The sequence below is a fragment of the Silurus meridionalis genome, chromosome 25, assembly GCF_014805685.1.
Source record: "Silurus meridionalis isolate SWU-2019-XX chromosome 25, ASM1480568v1, whole genome shotgun sequence".
NCBI lineage: Eukaryota > Metazoa > Chordata > Actinopteri > Siluriformes > Siluridae > Silurus > Silurus meridionalis.
Genome location: NC_060908.1, coordinates 13,914,385 through 13,934,429, shown reverse-complemented (window position 1 = coordinate 13,934,429; position 20,045 = coordinate 13,914,385). Strand labels below are relative to the sequence as shown.

The 20,045-nt window shown below is 38.7% G+C and overlaps 1 protein-coding gene across 1 annotated transcript; it reads right to left on the bottom strand.

Moving 5' to 3' along the window:
* Positions 1-14,860: 14,860 nt before the first annotated feature.
* On the bottom strand, positions 14,861-17,506 carry mis12 (MIS12 kinetochore complex component). Its single transcript, XM_046839306.1, has 2 exons — positions 17,411-17,506; positions 14,861-16,025 (listed from the first exon to the last, which is right to left on the bottom strand). The coding sequence occupies exons 1-2, from the start codon at positions 17,433-17,435 to the stop codon at positions 15,391-15,393; spliced, it is 660 nt and encodes a 219-aa protein (XP_046695262.1). The 5' UTR covers positions 17,436-17,506; the 3' UTR covers positions 14,861-15,390.
* Between the last annotated feature and the right edge of the window lie 2,539 nt (positions 17,507-20,045).

Below are 20,045 nucleotides of genomic sequence, written 5' to 3'. Positions count from 1 at the left end.
GCTGACTCCAGACCCCTGTGTACCTCTGCTCTAATAGAAAGAGAAGCAAAACCTTCTGTTTACAATCAGCTTTGCTTTGTTTTAAATCCAGTTCCCATCTACTTCTAGCTTTTTCTGTCTTTCAATCCTTCCAATCTCTATGTCCTCTCATTAGGCAAACACACTTCTACTTGTCTTCTATCTCTTCCTGTATCTTATTTAGTCATCTGCATGTCTCATTGTAGTGTTTGGTCAGGGCAAGCACAGGAGACAGGGATAATAGGAGGTGAAAACAATCTGGATTTACAAAGTAAACACCATTAACAAACCACAATAGCCTCCCTAAAGGTCAGGGAGCCTCCAGTCCTCACAAGCAAGTGTTTAGTAAACTGGCTTTATCTAAGGCAAATGCACACAGGTGGGACTTTATCATGCATTATGGCATGCATTTGATATTTGTGGAACACCCTTGCTTTATTTGTTCTATAATACATTTGTTTATTATAGAACAAATAAACAACACGAGTGATTATGTTCACTTTATTGTATAGCGATTCTATGTTTGCATTGATACAAATACATTTGTTTAATTTATAATGACATTAAATGCACAAAACGAGTTCCTGTTATCGCTTGCATTACATTATAGAAGCTCTAAACAGTCATAAGTTAAATCAATTACCGATACAATATATAGTTGATCTGTAGGTTAAATAATTTGCTGGAACTGGAGACTCATTCCAAAAAAACGCCCAAGATTTCCCTCAGAGAAAAACGACACCATATCACCATATCATGACACCTACAAAAGAATGTGACTATTGAAATAAGAATGTGTAAAAACAAGTTGAAATATTACATGATACACCATGGCACTCACAGAAACATTCACAAGGTGCGAGATTTCCGATTTTTTATGTCGAGATCACGAGAAAATTCAGTCGTGATCATGAGAAAACTTTTATGTGGAGATCATGAATTCAACAAAAATTCGATTCGATTTCACCTCCCTGAAAATGTGTTCTGATAATCATGAACATGATCATGGTACCATAATCTCCAAGGTTGCAAACATCAGAGAAGGTCCTAATGCAATACAGCTTCCTATTCTAAAAACAAATCATCAGCAAATCACAATCTGTAAAGGTTTTTTTTTTTAAACTGCACTTTTTATCTGCTTTTCTTACACCATCTCCCAGTTGTGGGCATGTCTCTCTTCAAAAAAAAAGGTAAACAGAAAAAAGACAATGCTCTAAAGGCTTGAACTAAGGTGTACACTTCTTTGTGCCAGCTTTATCCGGTTATCAGTGTTTACATCTATACCCGGCCAAGCTCAGCGGAGAAAAGCATCAATGGTTGACTAAGACCCCCCAGTGAGATGATCTCATGCTAGCAGAATGGAAAGTGTGCTGTGTATATGTGTGTTTGTGTGTTCTGTTTCCTCATAAAGCCATTCTTCTTGCCCAAAGCCACCTCAGATCCCACCTGCGTCTGGTCACCTTATACCATTGCTGTAGGCTAGCCATATTTACTTCTATTCTTACACTCATGACTCAATTTCAAAAATTTGCCCTTTTCTCCCTCGCAGTTGTTCCCATTTTTTTCTTGCCTCTGTTATCCACCAAAAAAAATTCAACACTGTTTGAACCCTGGAACAAAAACCGGGACAAGATTCTAAGCCTGCAGCTTGAATATAGATAAAGAAAGAGGCTACTGTAGAACAAATTAGACACAGGTTTTTCATTGATACTGTGAAAAGACTGGGCCAATAATGCGTTTCTAGCAGTAAACATTTACCTTGATTATCTAGTGACATTAAACGTGCTACAATCTACTGATTGAGACTGTAATGCGATTACGTTGGTTGTTTCCTTCCTTGTAGCCCACAGCAAGACAGAAAGTCCTTCAGCCTGGTCGAGTTTCACAGACCGAGGAGCAGTGTGTTGTCACAACAGGGGTGTCAGACTCACCAGACTCACCAAAGCCAAACACTAAACGGAAACGTGAGAGTTCAACCAAAGAAGACTATCGCTGAAAGGATGTTTGGCATAAATGCGTCGCTTAATTCAAGATTTATTCCTCAGGGCTCTTGTCACTACATGCTTTGGACACAGATAGCATGTGAGAAAAAATTTGATGTATTGTCAGGTTCTACATCACCACACAAAAACCAGCTTAGTCGTTCAAGTAAAAGCCTTGCATTTTTTGTCTTCTCGTTTCCCTACTAACAGAGAATGGCAACTCAATTACTTTGTCAATGTCTACAAGATGGGACAACAACCCTGGCGTATGTGAACCGCTTCTCAACAAAAGGAAACATTGCCGAAGGCATCATCCGAACGCACACCGTAGCAGGTACGCCAACATTCATAAAACACCCTGATTGATCACAATAAAACCAGTTTTGTTTGCTGCCGGTGACATTGTTATGACTTCTTTCCAACAGTAACCTGTGCAAAGGCTGAAATTCGCTCTCTTGGGTGTCGTTTTTCCAGTTCATTGTCCTCTGGATTCCTCAATGACAACGTCAGGGCCATTATCTCCAGTAGCGGGCTGAGGGATACCACCGTGTCTGAGTGGGAATTGTTTGCTCTAGAAGAAATGTCGTCTCTGGGGACGTGTGGACGTCTTTCCCTTAGGGCACTCAGACATTTCAAGCGACCTCCAGTCACTGAAGTGGCAAAAATTAGCTAATGAATCACAGCTAACTGACATTTGATTGAACGGGTGCAAAGATCTCACTGATGCTGATGTGTGGATGGATGGATTGGCGAGAAGGAAGGAGGGATTTGCTAGTAATTCTAAAGGGTTTCTGAGGGATCCAGGTGGACATAATAAGAAGGATTCAGCAAGAATTGTGGCACATTTTTAATCATTTAAACAATTCACATCCATAAAAAAAATGATCCTCACTTTGTAAATCATAGTGTAATTACTTATATAATTCAGCAATTAATACTTCATTACTCAAAACCATTAGGGGTGACAACATTCCCCTTTAAACATATACTAGACTTTTGATTGAAAACCAATGTGAAATTGTATACACATATTATTTTCTTAAATAACATGATATACATATGTACAGATAGGAATGTCTGTATGATACAGTATATACAGAATAAATATGGGTGGAATCTACAGTAGTGCAATGCTAAACATAAGTTATGAACGGTGCAAAGATGCACACTGTAGCGGATTCCAAGTTGTAGCTTGCTAAATGAGTATTGTAGCTTAAGATCCACAACTGCACATGTTTTCCAGTATCCTGTATTGTTCTTGCATAAACACATTAACAAAGAAAACAAATTGCTCACTACTCCTGGGTCAGACTGTCAGCTTTTCCAAGGCCCCAGACATGTGGCTTACAATATTCTCACGCGTCAAGAGCAACTCAGCAGAATTATCCCTGGAGTGCCCTCAGAGCAGTGAGTGAAGAAAGCAATTATAGCTCAGCTGTTTTGGGGACAGGGTGTGTCACAGAAACGCTGCGGGAACCTGGAGAAATTGCATCCACCTCCCGGTGCTCAAATTGAATGAATTGTGTGCGAGACCCCGAAATCGGCAAGGCGAATGAGGGTGATATTTAAGGCGGCGAACTACAGCTGTGCTCATACTGAGCTGTACATGGACCCTAAGGCTATTCTATTTTGCACAGTAGGGCTTCAGTTGGCCGAAATATGGCTACAGAGGGCAGATGGATGGCTTGGTGGGAGATTTAGAAGTTATGAAAGTCAAGCAAATTTTAGTCTAGTTGTGTGACACAAAAATGGTCAAAAATCTTCTAATATTTGCAACGAAAAATCACAAGAAATTGCATTCTTTGTGAAACAATACAGTCCATATTTAATAATGATTTCAAGTTATTTCAAGTAAGTACCATTAAAAAACAAAAGCTAGATAAAGTGGCCCTCAAATGAAAGAACAAAAGAACCAACCACACAGCGAACTCTATGTTCAAACTTGGATTTAATTTCGAGCTCCATTTCAATTTAAAAGCTTTTGCTTTTTAAATGCAGGAAACCTTCAACAAGTCGAAAACTGTGCCACCGAATGCCATTGCTGGGAGGGTTAAGGGCGGCATGTGGAACATTTAGTGCCGAGACGAGTGTGTGCAGCCGTGCAGGCGGTGTTTTGTCAGAAAACAGCAGGCCGACTTTGCAGACAGTTGATGCCAGTTTCACATGGCGGACAGAGCGCAAGGGGAGCAGCTGCTCCAGGGTGGGGACGGGGATGTAGCAGGGGAGCGAAAGAAAGAAAAAGAAAGAAAGAAATAGCAAGTGGGTGAGAGCAGCTGTCAGAAGAGGACTGCTCCAAGAAAGAGAGAAGAATAATGATTTCCATGGAGGGACAATAACAATTATTAATTATCATTATTATTATTTATGCATTACATTCTCGATATTTTTTTATCAAATAAATATAATCAACAGCAATTATTGATAATACGTTGTTATGATACAATCCCAATGTTCCTTCATTTTCTTATAACTGCACTTTTTATAGTGCTTTATTCATCTTGCACCACAGCAATTTCTCCATGATTTTGATACTGATACTTTCTTTTTTCACTTACATTATAGCAGCTATAAACTAAACAAACAAGATGTCATGCTACAAAGAACATGGAAAGTCCGACAAGACCTAAAAAAAATGAGAATGTGGTCAAAAGTGCACAAAACAACGCAGATGCCGGAGATTCCTTTCATCTTTGAGATTAAAATTAGCTTTTCCTTAAAATATCAATTTTTTTGGATAATATTCGTTTCGATTCGATTAGGTGCCACATCCAGCATTCGATTCTGTGTGTCATTTGTTGCTATAGAAACAATAATGCATCCGATTATCAAAAATTCAGACCAATCAAATTCAAGCACTGGACAAGAACACACACAACTGATTTTGTGCGTCTATGAAAAACCCACGAGTACAATTTGGCTTTGGCTTTGGCTTTGGAGCTGAAATCCACAGGGAACAGTAGGGACACAATGACTGTCCCCACCAGGAGACCGATATCAGCATGTCACGTGATCAAGGCGCAGCTAGCCAGTTACACATTTGGCCTGTGTGCTGATTTGATAAGCGCTAAGTCAGAAATGACATTTTGTGAGGGGGGGTACATAATCACATAAAAGGTAGCTCCGGGCATTGGGGACGCCTTCAGGAAAACTCGGCAGCAAGATAAATCACAAATGAACAGTGTTACGGTCGGAGGGTTTTTAGATTATTAACACGATACGAGGCATGCATTAGCAAAAGCATGCTGTGGTCCCAACCTGTGTAAAGATAAGGATTCTTTTAGATTTCTGTAGCATATACTTATCTCATGACCTGATTTGCCCTTTCTTCTTTTCTAGAAGATTTGAAGCATTTAAATTGGCCAATTTATGAATTAAGGGCATTACATTCCAGGCCTGGAAGTCAATTTTTTGCCATCCTTTTGGTGTTTTCTTAATGGAAAAAATTAGCATTTGAATGCCGTCAATAAGCTTGGGGTTTTTCAGAGATCACTCCTTTTCAGCTAGCCTGGTTTACACCTGGGTTAAACTGTACATACGAGGAAAAAAAAACATGTAGTGCAGAACATTTGAACAAAAATTATCCTGGATTCTTGAAAGTAATTAAACAAATGGGTTATACAATAACTGCACTGTTAATTTTTAATGCGAATTCTTTCTGACGATTCAAACTATGAATGAAACTGAAACTTTAGGGGAACGTGGGTGGAACAATGTATTCATTGACTGGTTATCTTGTATATTACTGTTACAGACGAGGAGGAGATAAATGAACAGACTAAAGGACTAGAGCATGTGCATGGGATACAAGTTGACATTTATATTGCGATGCATCATTTTTAACATATTTGCATCGGTAAAAACAATTAATTATGTTGAATTATTAATAGATGTGCTAGACTTGTATTATTTAGTAAGTGATTAATAACTTGTAACCAATATTTTATATGTAGAGTGATTTCTCCTTGCTAAACAGTTTCTTAAGTGCGTTCTCTCAGCATCACTGCTGCTACCGTAATATGAGGTTTTCCAACACTATGGAGACCGAGGCATGTCTGGAAACTCACACAGCATACAGATTAACATGGCAGAGGTAGAGCTGTTTAACTATTACACTTTCAAAGGAGTATAAATTCTGTCTCCAATTTAATGGCATTGTAACTGTTGTAGCAATAAAAACATACTGTCCTTCTGTGGCATCATTGTGGAAAAGAAGCAGCATCAGAATCAAAGAACAGCTCAAGAATATTTCAGTTCAAATATATTTATTTTGGTTCCATTTTGGGGTTCCGGGTTCAAACACTAACTTACATGTTGTCATATCTGTCATGTTACATGTTACATCGTTAACCATTAGCCACCCAGCCGTTCATCAAATATCTCTGATTTGGGTATGACGTAGGTCCAACGATTACCTCAAGCCTCCTCTTGAAACGCACTGCTTGAAATGGATTGGATCATTAGACCCAGAATTCCACACCACAGATGGTCTCGGCCCCTGTGGCAATGCAGCGCTGACAGTATTCCTCCCATTTTTTTTATTGAATTCACTGGCATAAATCAAAATGACGGGTGCGTTTTGAACCATGACCCCGTGATGCATTCAGTGCAATATCGGCACTAACAACCGCTGTGCTGGAAAAAACGACATGGGCGATTTATTATGTATTCACTCCATTGAATCTACGTTGCATTTGTCAGAATGGCCTCGCTGTACTAATGAGGATAATTATGTCGTTTCCGATCTCTTGTCTTGCTTGTCATCCGATATGACTGGAATATTAAAGGGTTTGGGATTGTTGTTTTTTTACAGTTTCTATTCATACACTGTCCTGTTTGGACAGTTCTTTCATGCGTGATATGTAAAATCTATTAATATCGTCAGTCTATACAATTTCGGGTGAATTTCTTTGTCATAATTTAGCCTCAAACTCCGGAATCTCCGGAATAAATTACTGTAATTTTTCATTTACAATTCAGCAGTTCTCTGTGGTTAAATGTAATTAGGTATCCCTGAACATCCCAAAAAGTCCCATCCCTGAAATGCAAAGAAAATCAATATAAAATAACTAACGCAAATTATGCAAATGGTTCCTGTGTTCTAGTCAGTGTGTCACCTGAGGCCTTCCTGGATTTTTTCTTCGTGTGCATTTCTATTACCTTCCAATTACCTTAGCTGAGTTGAATAAGCAAAATGTTTTTAACTTATAATCAATAATTAAACAATTATACTGAGCAGCCCATTGCGAATCACAAACAAGCCCCCAGACATTACAAATATCACTTGCTTACCAGCGTTCATTACTAATTTCTTTCACTCTTGTTAAGTGTTTATACAAAACCCAATTCAGAGCAGACATTTTGTGAAGGGCCCCGTCTTTCCTCCTTGTAGTTTAATGTACCCTTTTATTCAGAACAGCACTAAAAGGGATGGCATTAGGGGGCCTTTGTTGCCTCTCAAGTAGGGGTCTAATTGGGCGGTGGGATGTGGGCCTGGACTCTCCACGCTGAATGATAAATGGAAAAAGAGGTGGCTGCTAGTGACAGCTGCTTTATTGTTGAGGAAGTAAAACCCATGGATATCTACAGGAGACATCAGGAACAGTGCGGTGATAAAATGCTCAGTCGCAGTAAGACGTTTGAATGGTGTAAACGTTTCAAAGATGGCCGTCAGTGACGATCCCGGTCGCGGTGGTTCCCTGATGACGAAGAAAAGCAGGCCGTCCTTGAACGGTTCAGTCATACTGAAAAAGCTTTCTGTGTCGAATCTATACAGGTGTTTGTTAAACGCTGGGATAAGGGTATAAATGTAGTGGGGAAGCCCCTCGTACGTTGATCAGTTTACAATGAGTACTATGAGCAACAAAACACAAGAGGGTTGAAGTGGAAGATCACCTCACAGAGAACTTTGACCTCAACCCTATTTAACACCACTGGGATGAATTGGAATGTTGACTGCACCCCAGGCCTCCTCACCCTTCATCAGTACCTGACTTTACTAACACCCTTGTGGCTGAATGAAGTTTCACAAATCTCCACAAACACTCCAAAATTTAGTTGAACGTCTATACAGGAGACTGGAGGTTTTTCTTCACTCAATGTAGAACGGGATGTTCAGAAAGCATATATGAATCTTCAGTCACAAACTGTCCACAAATTTATATATTGTATATAAGCATACTCTATAGGTTAGTTTTCCATGTTTACTTTAGGTTATATACGGCCTCACTTGGGCAAAAGCAGTATTTAGGCCAACTCTGTGTATGTGTATCCTTTTACAAGATTTCTCTACGGAGCTTACTTTGTCCATGACGATAAAAGCTTTCAATACATCAAAGCAGTATGTCGTTGTTGATCTGATGCCCAAACATATAAACTGGGCCAAAGCCTAGACAACCATTGTATTAAAAAAAAAAAAACCTGACCAGACAACATGGCATTCAGCTGTAAGGCTTTCATAAAATGTTAATGATTCCTTCTCCAGAACATTTTAGAATGGATTCCACAGTCTGGGATTTTTTTTATTTTTATTTGCTTTGTTTTAATTGGTTCGTTCCATTTTCAGACAATATAACTCTTCAAACTGTAATAAGGCTTTACAAATGTACCACATAGCTCTGTAGCTATACTGTAGCATCATCACTGTCATTATATCAGGGTTGTAGAAGGGTCACGATTTGATGGTAACTGGTGTGGATTTCCAATAGCTTTTACTACAGGGGGTGATGTTCCATGGTGTTTTTCTGTTTTTTTCTTGTTGCAATTCCATTTAGAAAAGACAAGTCACTAGAAAATTATAATTGCATAATAATTATATTTATTGTACAGATCAGATCTATTACTGCTTCTCCCCAAGCAGGCTAATGCTATTTGCAGAGGTTTACTTAAGTAAAAGTATAGATACCTTACAGCAAAACTTATTCCATTACAAGTTAAAGGTCACCAATACTAAAATGACAATATGAGAAAAAGTCTTCGAGTATCTGATTTGAACAGTATTTGAGTATTTGACTCGTATTAAACATAGGCTCAAAGATGCACTAGTACTCAACACCAAGATGATCAACATGTAAGCGGTTGATTTGTGGGGTTTTTTTACCTAAAAACAAATCAAATTGTACACCTCAACATTGCATTAACAAAGATCGACACAACAGCCTCCTTTAACATGCTGGAATGAAATAAATAACAAACAAGTCAGTCAAAAAAAAAAGACAAAGTAGAAAAGCAATTTAAAAAGATATCTTCAATTAATAAATGAAATTACAATATCGTGTCACAAAGTGGTTTAGCCATTCGTCTTCAATGAACAAATGAAATTAAATGATTCGGGATAAAGTTAACCCAAATATTCAGAGCTGTTATTTGATGCACCTCTCAGTCTCTGAATATTTTTATTCAACTATTCAACTGAAAATGAGGTAGCAGATACGGGTAGGGTAGTGTTGAGCCTTAATGACATCTTCAACAGAGGTGCAAAATGTAATTGGTCATTGTAAAATGAAATATAATGGTGTAAAATGTACAGTTATTGAATCTTAAATTTAGTTGAGTAGAGAGTAAAAGTTGCTTCTATCTTCGATATTCAGTAAAACTAGAATGTAGCCATAAAATGACCTAATTACAGTAACGAAGTACATTTACGCAAATACATTACACCACTGCGATTTGGTCTAGATTTTCCTGGTAACTTTCTATTAATCTAAATTACTATTATGTTTTTCCAAAAAGGAAAAAAAATGGCAATGCCAAGAGGCTTCTATTTCTAACCCACTGCCGTCAGCACACAAAGCAATCAAGGGTTCTCCAAAAGCTTTGGCTGAAGAGAAGGTGACCTCCTCCTGGTTGTGCTGGGCTTCTTTCCCGAAGAAGAACAAACAGTCTGTCACCAGCTGTCCACCAATTCCATGCCAAGCTTTCTGTCCCCCCTCCCCCAAAAGACGATTTCTTGCCTGAGCCTAAGAGAACAGGGGATGGGCACATCGCACGAATGCTCCTATCTCCTCATCTGCATTCCATGATTTACATTAAAAAGTGCTTTGAGTGTCTGGAATTTTCCATATAACAATTGTTAGCATGGTGATAGAAACAGTTGGGCTGTTAAAGGGGAAAGTACATTTCAAGGACTCTCGGAATTTCCCAAGGAATTTCTCCAGGTGGAGGATAAAGAGTAATAATACGTGATACAAAAAAAAACCCAAACAATCTACTGACATACTGTTAATAAGAACACAGTGTGTGAAGTGTGTGGTATGTAAAATGTTAACAAATGAATGAATGAAAGTCTCACAGGGCTCTCTGTATTTTGTTTATTATTGTCTAGAGCAGTGGTCCCCAACCTTTTTTGCGCCACGGACCGGATTAATGTCGGGCAATATTTTCACAGAATGGCCTTTAGTGTGTGGTGGATAAATACAACAAAATAAAATTATACGACCGGCATAAAAACTGGTATTTTCTAAATATAATAATAAACGTGAATCCACTGTGTTGTTTTTTGTTCATTTTGCTCATTTAGGGGTTTTAATTTAACAGTATAGTATTATGTTACCGGCCGGAGCAGCCCCTTTAAGAAGGTAGCAGATGTAGGTAAGACATGTGACCAAGGCATCTTGACATGCATCAAGAGTGAGTCATAAACAGATATGGCGGAGAGAATCCGGTAATTTTTCAAAATAAAACATCGTTCAGAATCAGATAATAAATTAAACGAAAATAATGTAAGTGTAACAGACTTTATCATAAGTTATGTGTTCTTTCTGTGCGGCCTGGTACCAATTGACCTATGGACCGGTGCCGGTCCGCGGCCCGGGGGTTGGGGACCACTGGTCTAGGGAATCAAGAGTCTTTCTAGATCTGGAGGATCAAGAGTCAACACTGGATGTAAGGCAGGAATGTACCCTGAATGGGACCCCGATCCAACAGAAGAAAATATCAGAAGACAGGAATACAGCCGGAGAACACCCTGGATTAGACACCAGTCCATGAGAAGCCTCACCTGGGCCATGTCCAGACTGGACATGAAGCATTTAACCAGAATCAATTAAAAAAGTTTCTTGTGTCGCAGTGTGGACTGTAAAAATCCGAGGCTTTCGAGAACGATGATGCCTTTTTAGTAATTGCGACAATGTTTTAAATAGTAGAAAAAAGACGGACATGACGCAGGTCGAATCGGCTTACATTTTGCTCATGCGCAATACAGGGACGTAAGCATTTTCAGAAGTTTCAGTGAGGAAAATCGACTTTTGGGAAATAACTGAAAACGAAAGTATTGACGCAAAGCATTTTTAAAGGAATAACGTGGTTTTTAAATGTATCCGGATTAGTGTAGACGTAGCCTGGGGATACAGGGAGCAAAACAGGAATACACCCTGGATAGGAGCTTTGCTTGGCAGTGCAGGGCATAAAACTGGAATTAGCCTTGACTGAGATGACAGTTCATTACAGGATACCACCCACACACCATTACACACTCATTTACACCTAAAACAAATCAATCATATCCAATCCATGTTTCTGAACTGAGAAATCCAAACAGACAAAGGAGAATATTTAGAAATATAGTTTAGCTGCATACTGGGGAGCACTGGGTTGTCAAGACACTCTGCTTGCATTTGCTATTGCAGATTTTAGAGTTCACACGGTAAATTTTAAATTTGCAGACCACTTGAACTTTAACACAAACTCCTTCATCAGACTTGCTTTCTTTTCCAGTTATAGCATGTAACATTGAATAGAAAGGGGTCCGTCTAGGTCAATCCAACCTCACAGCTTGAACAAGTGCTATTGAACAAAGAACTCTGACTTGCCAAACCCAAGAAAAAGAGTCTCCGGCAAGTCGCCATGTGGGGTTCGAGTGGTGAAAAGAAAATGCGAATTTAGCTCAGGCGATTGAATCGATCAAGTTGACATCTTTGCAAAAATCGATCGCACTAAAGTATGCAAGGATAGAACAAATATCCTCGCCTCCTCGTTCTGTGCTCTCAAGGCTGCACAGCTGTTCGGTTATAAGTGAACGTCTGTGAGTGTTTTAACGGAGCCAGAAAATTGTGTATGGTTTTGGAAAGGGGTTGCGGGGACCTGAGGAACCCCCTCCCTGAACCAAATGCTTTTTGAATAGGGATTTTAAAAGAACAGAACATTGCTTTCTACAGGTTAATCCTTACCTGATTTAAAATCAATATGTATAATGGACATGTCTGGCTACAAGGTTCTGCTATAGATTAGCAGCATGATGCTTTAAGAAATGCTATATTTAATGTGCATGTTGTATTTATGGTTTCCATGTGACATTCCGGACTTCTGATGGAAACTGCTGGAATAGAAGGGAAACTGCAACTTCGAGTGATAAATGAGTCCGGAAATTTGCCCATGAATACCAATCTCTAATACTATATCTCCAGCACAGGGTATAAAAAAATGGCTGAAGGCTTTGAACTAATGTCTCACACGGACTTTTGCGAGGCAGAGCGGGTGGATTTCAAATCACATCATGCTTTATTTATCAGCCCCAGCATTTGTCTGGGGAAAACACTTAACCCAAATGATTTTCAGAAGCATCCCAATGAATGTATTTCTTTAGGACCCCCTGTGTGCTCAAAATTTTGGTCCTAACCAGGCCGTAGACCACAGCGATACATGACCTCTGCGTCACATTAGTACTGTTTAATTTGAATTCTGCATTCATGGCTTGTTGTATACGAGGTGGTACCAAAAAGTTCAGAGACTAACCGGTACTATTTAGACCACGTGCAAGTTAGAGCAAAACGTTAAATTCTGTGTGAAGCTGGGCAAATCTGCCACAGAGACGTTTGACATGACATGCGTTTGACATGTGCTGAGTGGCACGTGTGCTTCAAGAGTGGAACACCACCACCACTACCATCATCTTTTGTTAGTATTTTATATTAAAGCTTTCAGCCAATTTCAAGAATCATCTTGAATGCCAGAACAAATATAAAGTGTCACTACAAATCATAATCAAGTGTGGGTGGCACAGTGGGAAGCATTACCATCTTACAACTGATTCTGAGCTTGGTTTTACTGCCTGTCTGGAAATTTGAATGTTGCCCATGTAACTACATGTGTTAGCTGTGGGGTCCCTGATTCCTTCCCAAAAAGAAAAAGCCAGGAACAGCCATTATTCCTCACAAATATATGACACTACCCTGTACATATCCTAGATTATTAGGATTCTCCAGACAGAGCACTGAGTCAGTGTGATATGGTGCCAGGAGGTAGCAGGTAGGATTAAGGAGCTTGTTCCAGAGCTCAGCAGTAGCAGCTTGGGGGCTTGAACCCCTGCCCATGTGATCAGTAAAGCAAGGCCATAATCATGGAACCACCACCACCACCTCCACTGAAATGTGGTTTGGAGAATCAATTCTGCTCAGCAAGCGCTCTACCATGTGAGCTAAATCTGGACTGTATTCAATTGCTGATGATAAATTGCCTCCTACGTGTGAACGAGAATTTGTTTGATGGGCATCATATCCAGAGTGTATTCTCACCTCAGGGAGTGTTACCGAGATCCACACTGACCCTAAAAGGGTAATGCACTTACTAAAAGTGAGTAAAATATTGAGTCATACCATGACCTTGTTGAAGGTCTTGGCACGGACACAAAAAGGCATCTAGGTCATTCCCACCAGTCTTTTTCTTAATGCTTAGCTTTTTAATATGTATTAACGACCTTTTTAAAACTCATGGCAAACAGTATGATTTGGGACCCAATCCATAAGTGTGTGTGTGGGTTTGGCAGGCAGCCTGATCTACATCACCTCCATCCTGCGAAGCTGGTAGCGAGAAGACTCCTGCTGTTCTGGCTTAGGGTTTAATGAGAGAGATGAAAGAGGACGAAATTCATCCAGGCTGCAAACTCGGGCTCGCGGCGTTCGTTCCACGCGACCCCTTACTGCGCCCATCCCTTCTTTCCCTCTTCCTGTCTACAGCCCAATCCGCTCATCTCCAGCATTATTATTTATTGAGTTGCTTCTTGGGGTTAATCTAGAAGCATACTAGCTTTAAATTTTGTCTTGTCTGTACTCACTGGGTCTAATTCATTAATCTGTGGGTACAAAATATCTTTTTTGATATATATTTACATATATCTTATAGATTTTCAGGAGCTTTGCCTTTTTGATTTTTGTGTATGGCCAAAAATTTCAATCAGCTATGTCATGAATAAGCTTTGTACTTCAAATTTCTTTCAACAAATGCATACAATGTGGGAATAAGATTCATAAGCATAAAAGTCAAATCAATTTATGCATCATACATTGCAACAATTTTTAAAAGTGCACATCGAATACAAGTTTTGCATCATTTTTACATATTTGTTTTGGTAAAAAACAATTTTTATATATTTATTAGTAGATGCTCCATATTTTTATTATTTAGAAAGTGACCAATAATTTGCGACCAATATTTTTTTTATGTAGATTGATTTAGAGGGCGTTTGTTCAGCACCACTGCTGCTACGTAAATACGAGTCACATAGAATACAGATTGACATGGCAGAGGTAGAGCTGCACCTTTCTGGAGACAGAACACGAACAGAAATTTCCCCACTGTGGGACGAATAAAGGTTTATCTTATCTTATCGTAGAATGTCTGGTTTTTACTGAAAGTTTTCTTTTTTGCACAACAAATTTTTGCTGAAATAAAAATAAAATAAATAAATAAAGATATGTTGAATCGAATCGTATCACATCGGTAGCTGCTTCATTGAATGTATCGTTGGCTATGCATCAAGAAACGAATTGCATTGGCTCAATTATGGAGATGCACAGATTATTCTTTGTTCATAATTAAAAAATAAAATAGAAATCACACATTTAAAGACAAAATTAAAAACAGAACATAAACTTATGCTTACAATATAAAAATGGTTTATTTATGACATTTGGGTTCAGTTAAAAAATAAAGTGCCAGTTCTTAACAAATTAAAGAAAACAACAACAACAACACAGGGTTACATATAAAGAAACACAAACCAAAGTATATACAATCATGATACACAGTGCACCTGGTAATAGAACTAGCCCTTATTTGGGTCTACAGGCCTCCTGCTGTGAACAAGAAAAAGAGTACAGGGATTGGGGCATATAGGAAATTCAGTTTGATCTCAGTGCACTGAGGAAAATAAAACTGGAGAGAAGACGTATGATCCTGGCTCTGTGGTACAGACAATGGATTTGGTAAAAGAAAAAAGGGGGGTTCTGGGGTGATTTTAAATGTCAAAGAAGGAATGCTTACAAATGTGACGCCTTGCTGAGAAGAGCCAAAGCGGTCATGCTTGGACTGCACGCTGCCACCCCCTTGTGGATGGGCTGGGATTGCACAGGTACCAATGGAGTCCATCTCAATGAAGGCATGATGGGGAAAAGTGTATTCAGACTTCATCGAGTGATTTGCTCTTCTTCTGGATCTTGCCTATCTCACCCTGCAGCTGGTTCACAGTCTCAATCATATTCTTGAAGCAGTCTCGGGTATTTCCCATCCCTTCTTTCCTCCAGGATAGACGCAGCTCGTCGGTCCACTGCAGTACTTCGTCCAGCTGCTTCTGCGTTTCTTTCTGCTCCTCCAGCTCGGCCAGGAGAGCTTGTTTCGCGCACATCTCCGCCTCGTAAGACTTCTGCAGCTCTGCGATCGAAGCCTCCAGCTTTAAAAGCTGTTCTTTGCTCTCCGGGTGTTTGCGGTGCGGCTCGTCTTCAGGCAGGAGGACGTTTTGAGGCACCGACAGTACGCTGTTCACCAGCAGAGCTTCCATGCGACTCGACAGCTTCTTGAAGCGTTCCTGCAGGAAATGCAGCAGTTTTTGCGTGCACTCACGAGTCTTGACACGAAGCTCTTCCGGCGGCTCTTTGCCCTGGGACAATTTGCGGACAAACACAGACTCAACGACTACGAGCATCTCGTACAGGCAGTCCTGGAAGGCGCTGTTCATTCTCATCATACAGGTCTGAGGGGTGAAGCCGAAGAACTGTGCCTCATACAGTTTCAGGGAATCCGAGGACAAGGATCCCACTGTGAAAAATTATCACCTCAGTATAACTTTACAGTGATTCAAAAAATTTTATCTCAGAAATTATTATTTCTAGCAATTTCACCTCAAATGAAACAAACTGGAATTTACTGGAAAACTTATATATATATATGTATGTATATGTGTATGTGTGTGTGTGTGTGTGTGTGTAGGATGCTTTTCATAATCTAAGCTTTATTCTAAAAATATTAATATTATTTAATAATCTAATATAATCGTTAATGTGATAAGGTCTTTTTTTTGCTTTGTTAATGGCAAAAGACAGAAAGAATGGTTATACAACAGTTACAAACATAAAGCTATTACAAGTAATAAGAACTGAATAACCTGTTATGTGAACGTTACATAGTATTACATTTAACCAGATGAAAAGCACAATGCATCATTTTATTACATAATAAATGTCATGGATGGATGGATAGATGGATGGATAGATAGAACTCTTAAGAAAAGACACACTGGTAAAAAACGATTCAAGGTTGGAGACAGACAGACAGACACACACACAGACAGGCACACAGACAGACAGACAGAGACACACACACACACAAACAAACGCACACACAGACAAACAAACGCACACAAAGACAGGCAGAGACAGACAGACAGACAAAGACACACAGACAGAGAGACACACACACACACAGACAGACAGACAAACACACAAAGACAGGCAGAGACAGACAGACAGAGACACACAGACAGACAGACAGAAAGACACACACAAAGACAGGCAGAGACAGACAGACAGACAGACACACACACACACACACACACACAGACACACAGAGACAGACAGGGACACACAGACAGACAGACACAAAGACAGGCAGAGACAGACAGACACAAAGACAGAGCGAGAGAGAGAGAGAGAGAGAGAGAGAGAGACAGAGAGAGACAGAGAGAGAGACAGACAGACAGACAGCTGTAATATTGCACACATTTGGCTATTTTGATTTGTAATATGCAAATAAGTACTGTAAATGATTCTAAATATTAAAAATGTCATATTTATAATGAATTATAGTTAATAATAAATTACTTTTAATGGATAAATATCAATTTAAAACGTGCAAAGGGAAATTATATGTATTTAGCTATAAAATAATCAATTAAAAAGTGCCATTTCCTAATACTTTGCTCTTAAATCGAATAATCTGTGATTTTGGATTAAATCTGATATATTTGTAGATTTTTATAGAATAAATTATATACGGTTTAGTTTGTTGTAATGGTGTCAGCTACACACAAAAAAACCGCTTTAAAACCTGTATATAAATGAGCGTTAACATTTCCTATCAGATTTCCAATTTTAATTAATTTAATAATATATATAACAATTAAAAAATTATATAAAGTTTCTCACCGTCTGTTTCACGGTCCTTCGCCATTTCCAAAGCCCGCGCGCCCAACGATTTTTCTTCGTGGCCGTGACGCTGAACGCAGTGACTCCGACGCTTCCGCCCTCTAGCGGTCAGAGTGTAAAAAATATCACGAGAAAATTAAAGCCGTGATCACAAGAAAAACAGGAATATTAAAATGCATGGCCTTTTAGCACTTACAAACTAAACATAAAGTGGAAAAAAATGTGTAATCAGTACTTTAACTTTTACCAGAGTCTTTTAAAACATGATTATCTGTACTTCTACTTGAGTAAAGGATGTGTGTACTTTTCCCATCTCTGCTGACCATCCAATTAAAGTGTAACTGCTGCCTTTATATTGTTTATACAGTGTATATCATTTGTTTACATTTTGTAAAATCACTTTTGATTTAAAGACTATTTCCCTTTCTCACAGCATGAAGCCAACAAGGTATTCGATTTATTGAAAATTATATCTGTAAACTGGCATCTGTTGCTCGTGCTTTCACAGTATGTCACACTAATGTGTTTGTTGTTGGTTTTTTGTTAATACTGTGTTTACTTTTCATGGTGGATTTGAGTGTGTGTGTGTGTGTGTGTGTGTGTGTGTGTGTGCTTGGCAAGAGATTCAGAAAGGATGTGAAAAAGCAGACGTTGTTGGATGCCTGCCAGAGGGCCTCAGGGACTCCAGCTCGCAATCTGATTGGTTACAGCAACAGTTTAATTTTCATGTATTTAAAGCTACTGCTGATTTCAAAGACCTCAAAGACGGATTTCCTTTGACCCTGAAAACATGTGCTGGCTGAAATCTGATTGAATGGAAAATGTAACAGAAACACACACTTCTGGAAGTGAGAAGAGAGAAAAGCTATGAAATAGAGAGAATAGACATATTCATAGACAAAAATGTAAAAAATGTAAATCAGTATTTGATCTGCCTTTAAATTTATGCTCATATTCATCAAAAAAGATCAAAAAAATAAAAAATTCCAACCTTGTAGTTATAAATACGATTGATTTATAAAAGAAATTAGGTGACTTTTATCCTTTATCTTGTTTTAAAAAAAATAGCAGATCTATTCCTTAACAATACTCTTGTGTTGTTTGAGGAAATAGTTAATACATACAATATTCCTACCAAACATTTTTTTAAGTATTAACAAATTTGTATCCTAAAAAAAAAAAAATTCCATTAATATGCCTATATTGTATAACTTCAAAAAAGAAGTGAAAAGAAATTGTTTAAGTAAAGATTTAATATAATTATTATATCATATGCTGGTATCGGAATCAAAGGACTTTTCAGAATATAAGTCGGAATCTTGAAGATCGGATCTTAAGAAGGATATTCAGTAGGCGACTGGATAGAAGCAGGCAAGGAGCTGTTGATGTGGACCTCCATAACTCCAGTTGTGTTGCATAAACATAATGAAAATGTCTCTGACACTCGCTTAAGATTCAGTGTGTTTAAAGGTACGCTTTATCATTGTATATGGGAATGTGAAGAAGTCAAGGATTTGGAGAAAGACGTTAAAGTGATCGAGAAATCTCTTGGTGTACTTAAGTAGCTTCTTCGTATCTGTATTTTACTAAAGTATTTCCATTTGGGCTTTCACTACATTTTAAAGTCAAATATCTTAATTTTGACTTCATTTTGCTAAATCAGTCATTACTTTTGATTTTATGTGTGGATAAAAACATAACCGGTGAAACAATCGGCAAGCCACCAATCAGGGTAGAACACACGTATTGTATTGAACTGGTTTTGATTGGCGCTTGGTGGTATCTACTTTTCACCAATATACGGTTCAGCGTCAGTTCAACATCAAGCAGAAATGTTTGAGAGGAATAAACGATGGAAGAAACTCCTGACTGTACTGTAATTTGCCACACAACCCGTCGCGTGATTTTTTTGTGAAAAGGTAACAGATATGTCAGTGGGAAAGATGACATATATTAAGAGATAATGATATGATTTTTATGAGTTTGGGGAGCTTTCAAATTGTTCTTAAAATGTGGTGGAGTCGGAAAAGTTTTAATATTAGACTAAGAAAAGAGGTGATACGGTATTGTTAATGTCCAAAGTATTTTCTCTTTATTTATTTAGTTTGTTCTTGTTCTTTCTCTCCCCATCCCGAGGCATCCCGAAGTTGCTCCAGCCACAATCACGTCGCACCTCATGAAGATTGTGGACCTTTTAAAGAAGTAGATGCAGCAAACATCTCGTACCATCTAGAGACGTACCAGCGCCAACTGGATCCCACTTCATGTAGAGTTTGGACACTGGGCCCCTTTGAGTGTTTAAAGGCTTTGGCTTGGAGAAACTGGTGTTGGATCTGTGATGATCGCAAATGTTGAGCTGTTTTATGAGTTGCTCAGTAGCTCCTAGTTTTATAACCACAAATGATCTGTAGAAAGAACATTACTTAATATCTTAAATTCCAGTGTTCATATTAGTTCTCACTCTCCAGTGTTCTGTATTGTTTAAAGACTATAATCAAACTCTTGATGTCACCCAAATGATGATGGTTCCCCTTTTGAGTCTGGTTCCTCTCAATGTTTCTTCCTCATAACATCTAAGGTAGTTTTTCCTGGCCACAGTCGCCACAGCTGCTCATCAGGGATAAATACACACCAT

Coding starts and splice junctions, on each gene's coding strand:
- mis12 (XM_046839306.1), bottom strand. CDS start 17,435: ATGGCGAAGGACCGTGAAACAGACG. Junction 16,026..17,410: donor GAAGGACCGTGAAACAGACG/GTGAGAAACTTT, acceptor AATTTTTCACAG/TGGGATCCTTGTCCTCGGAT.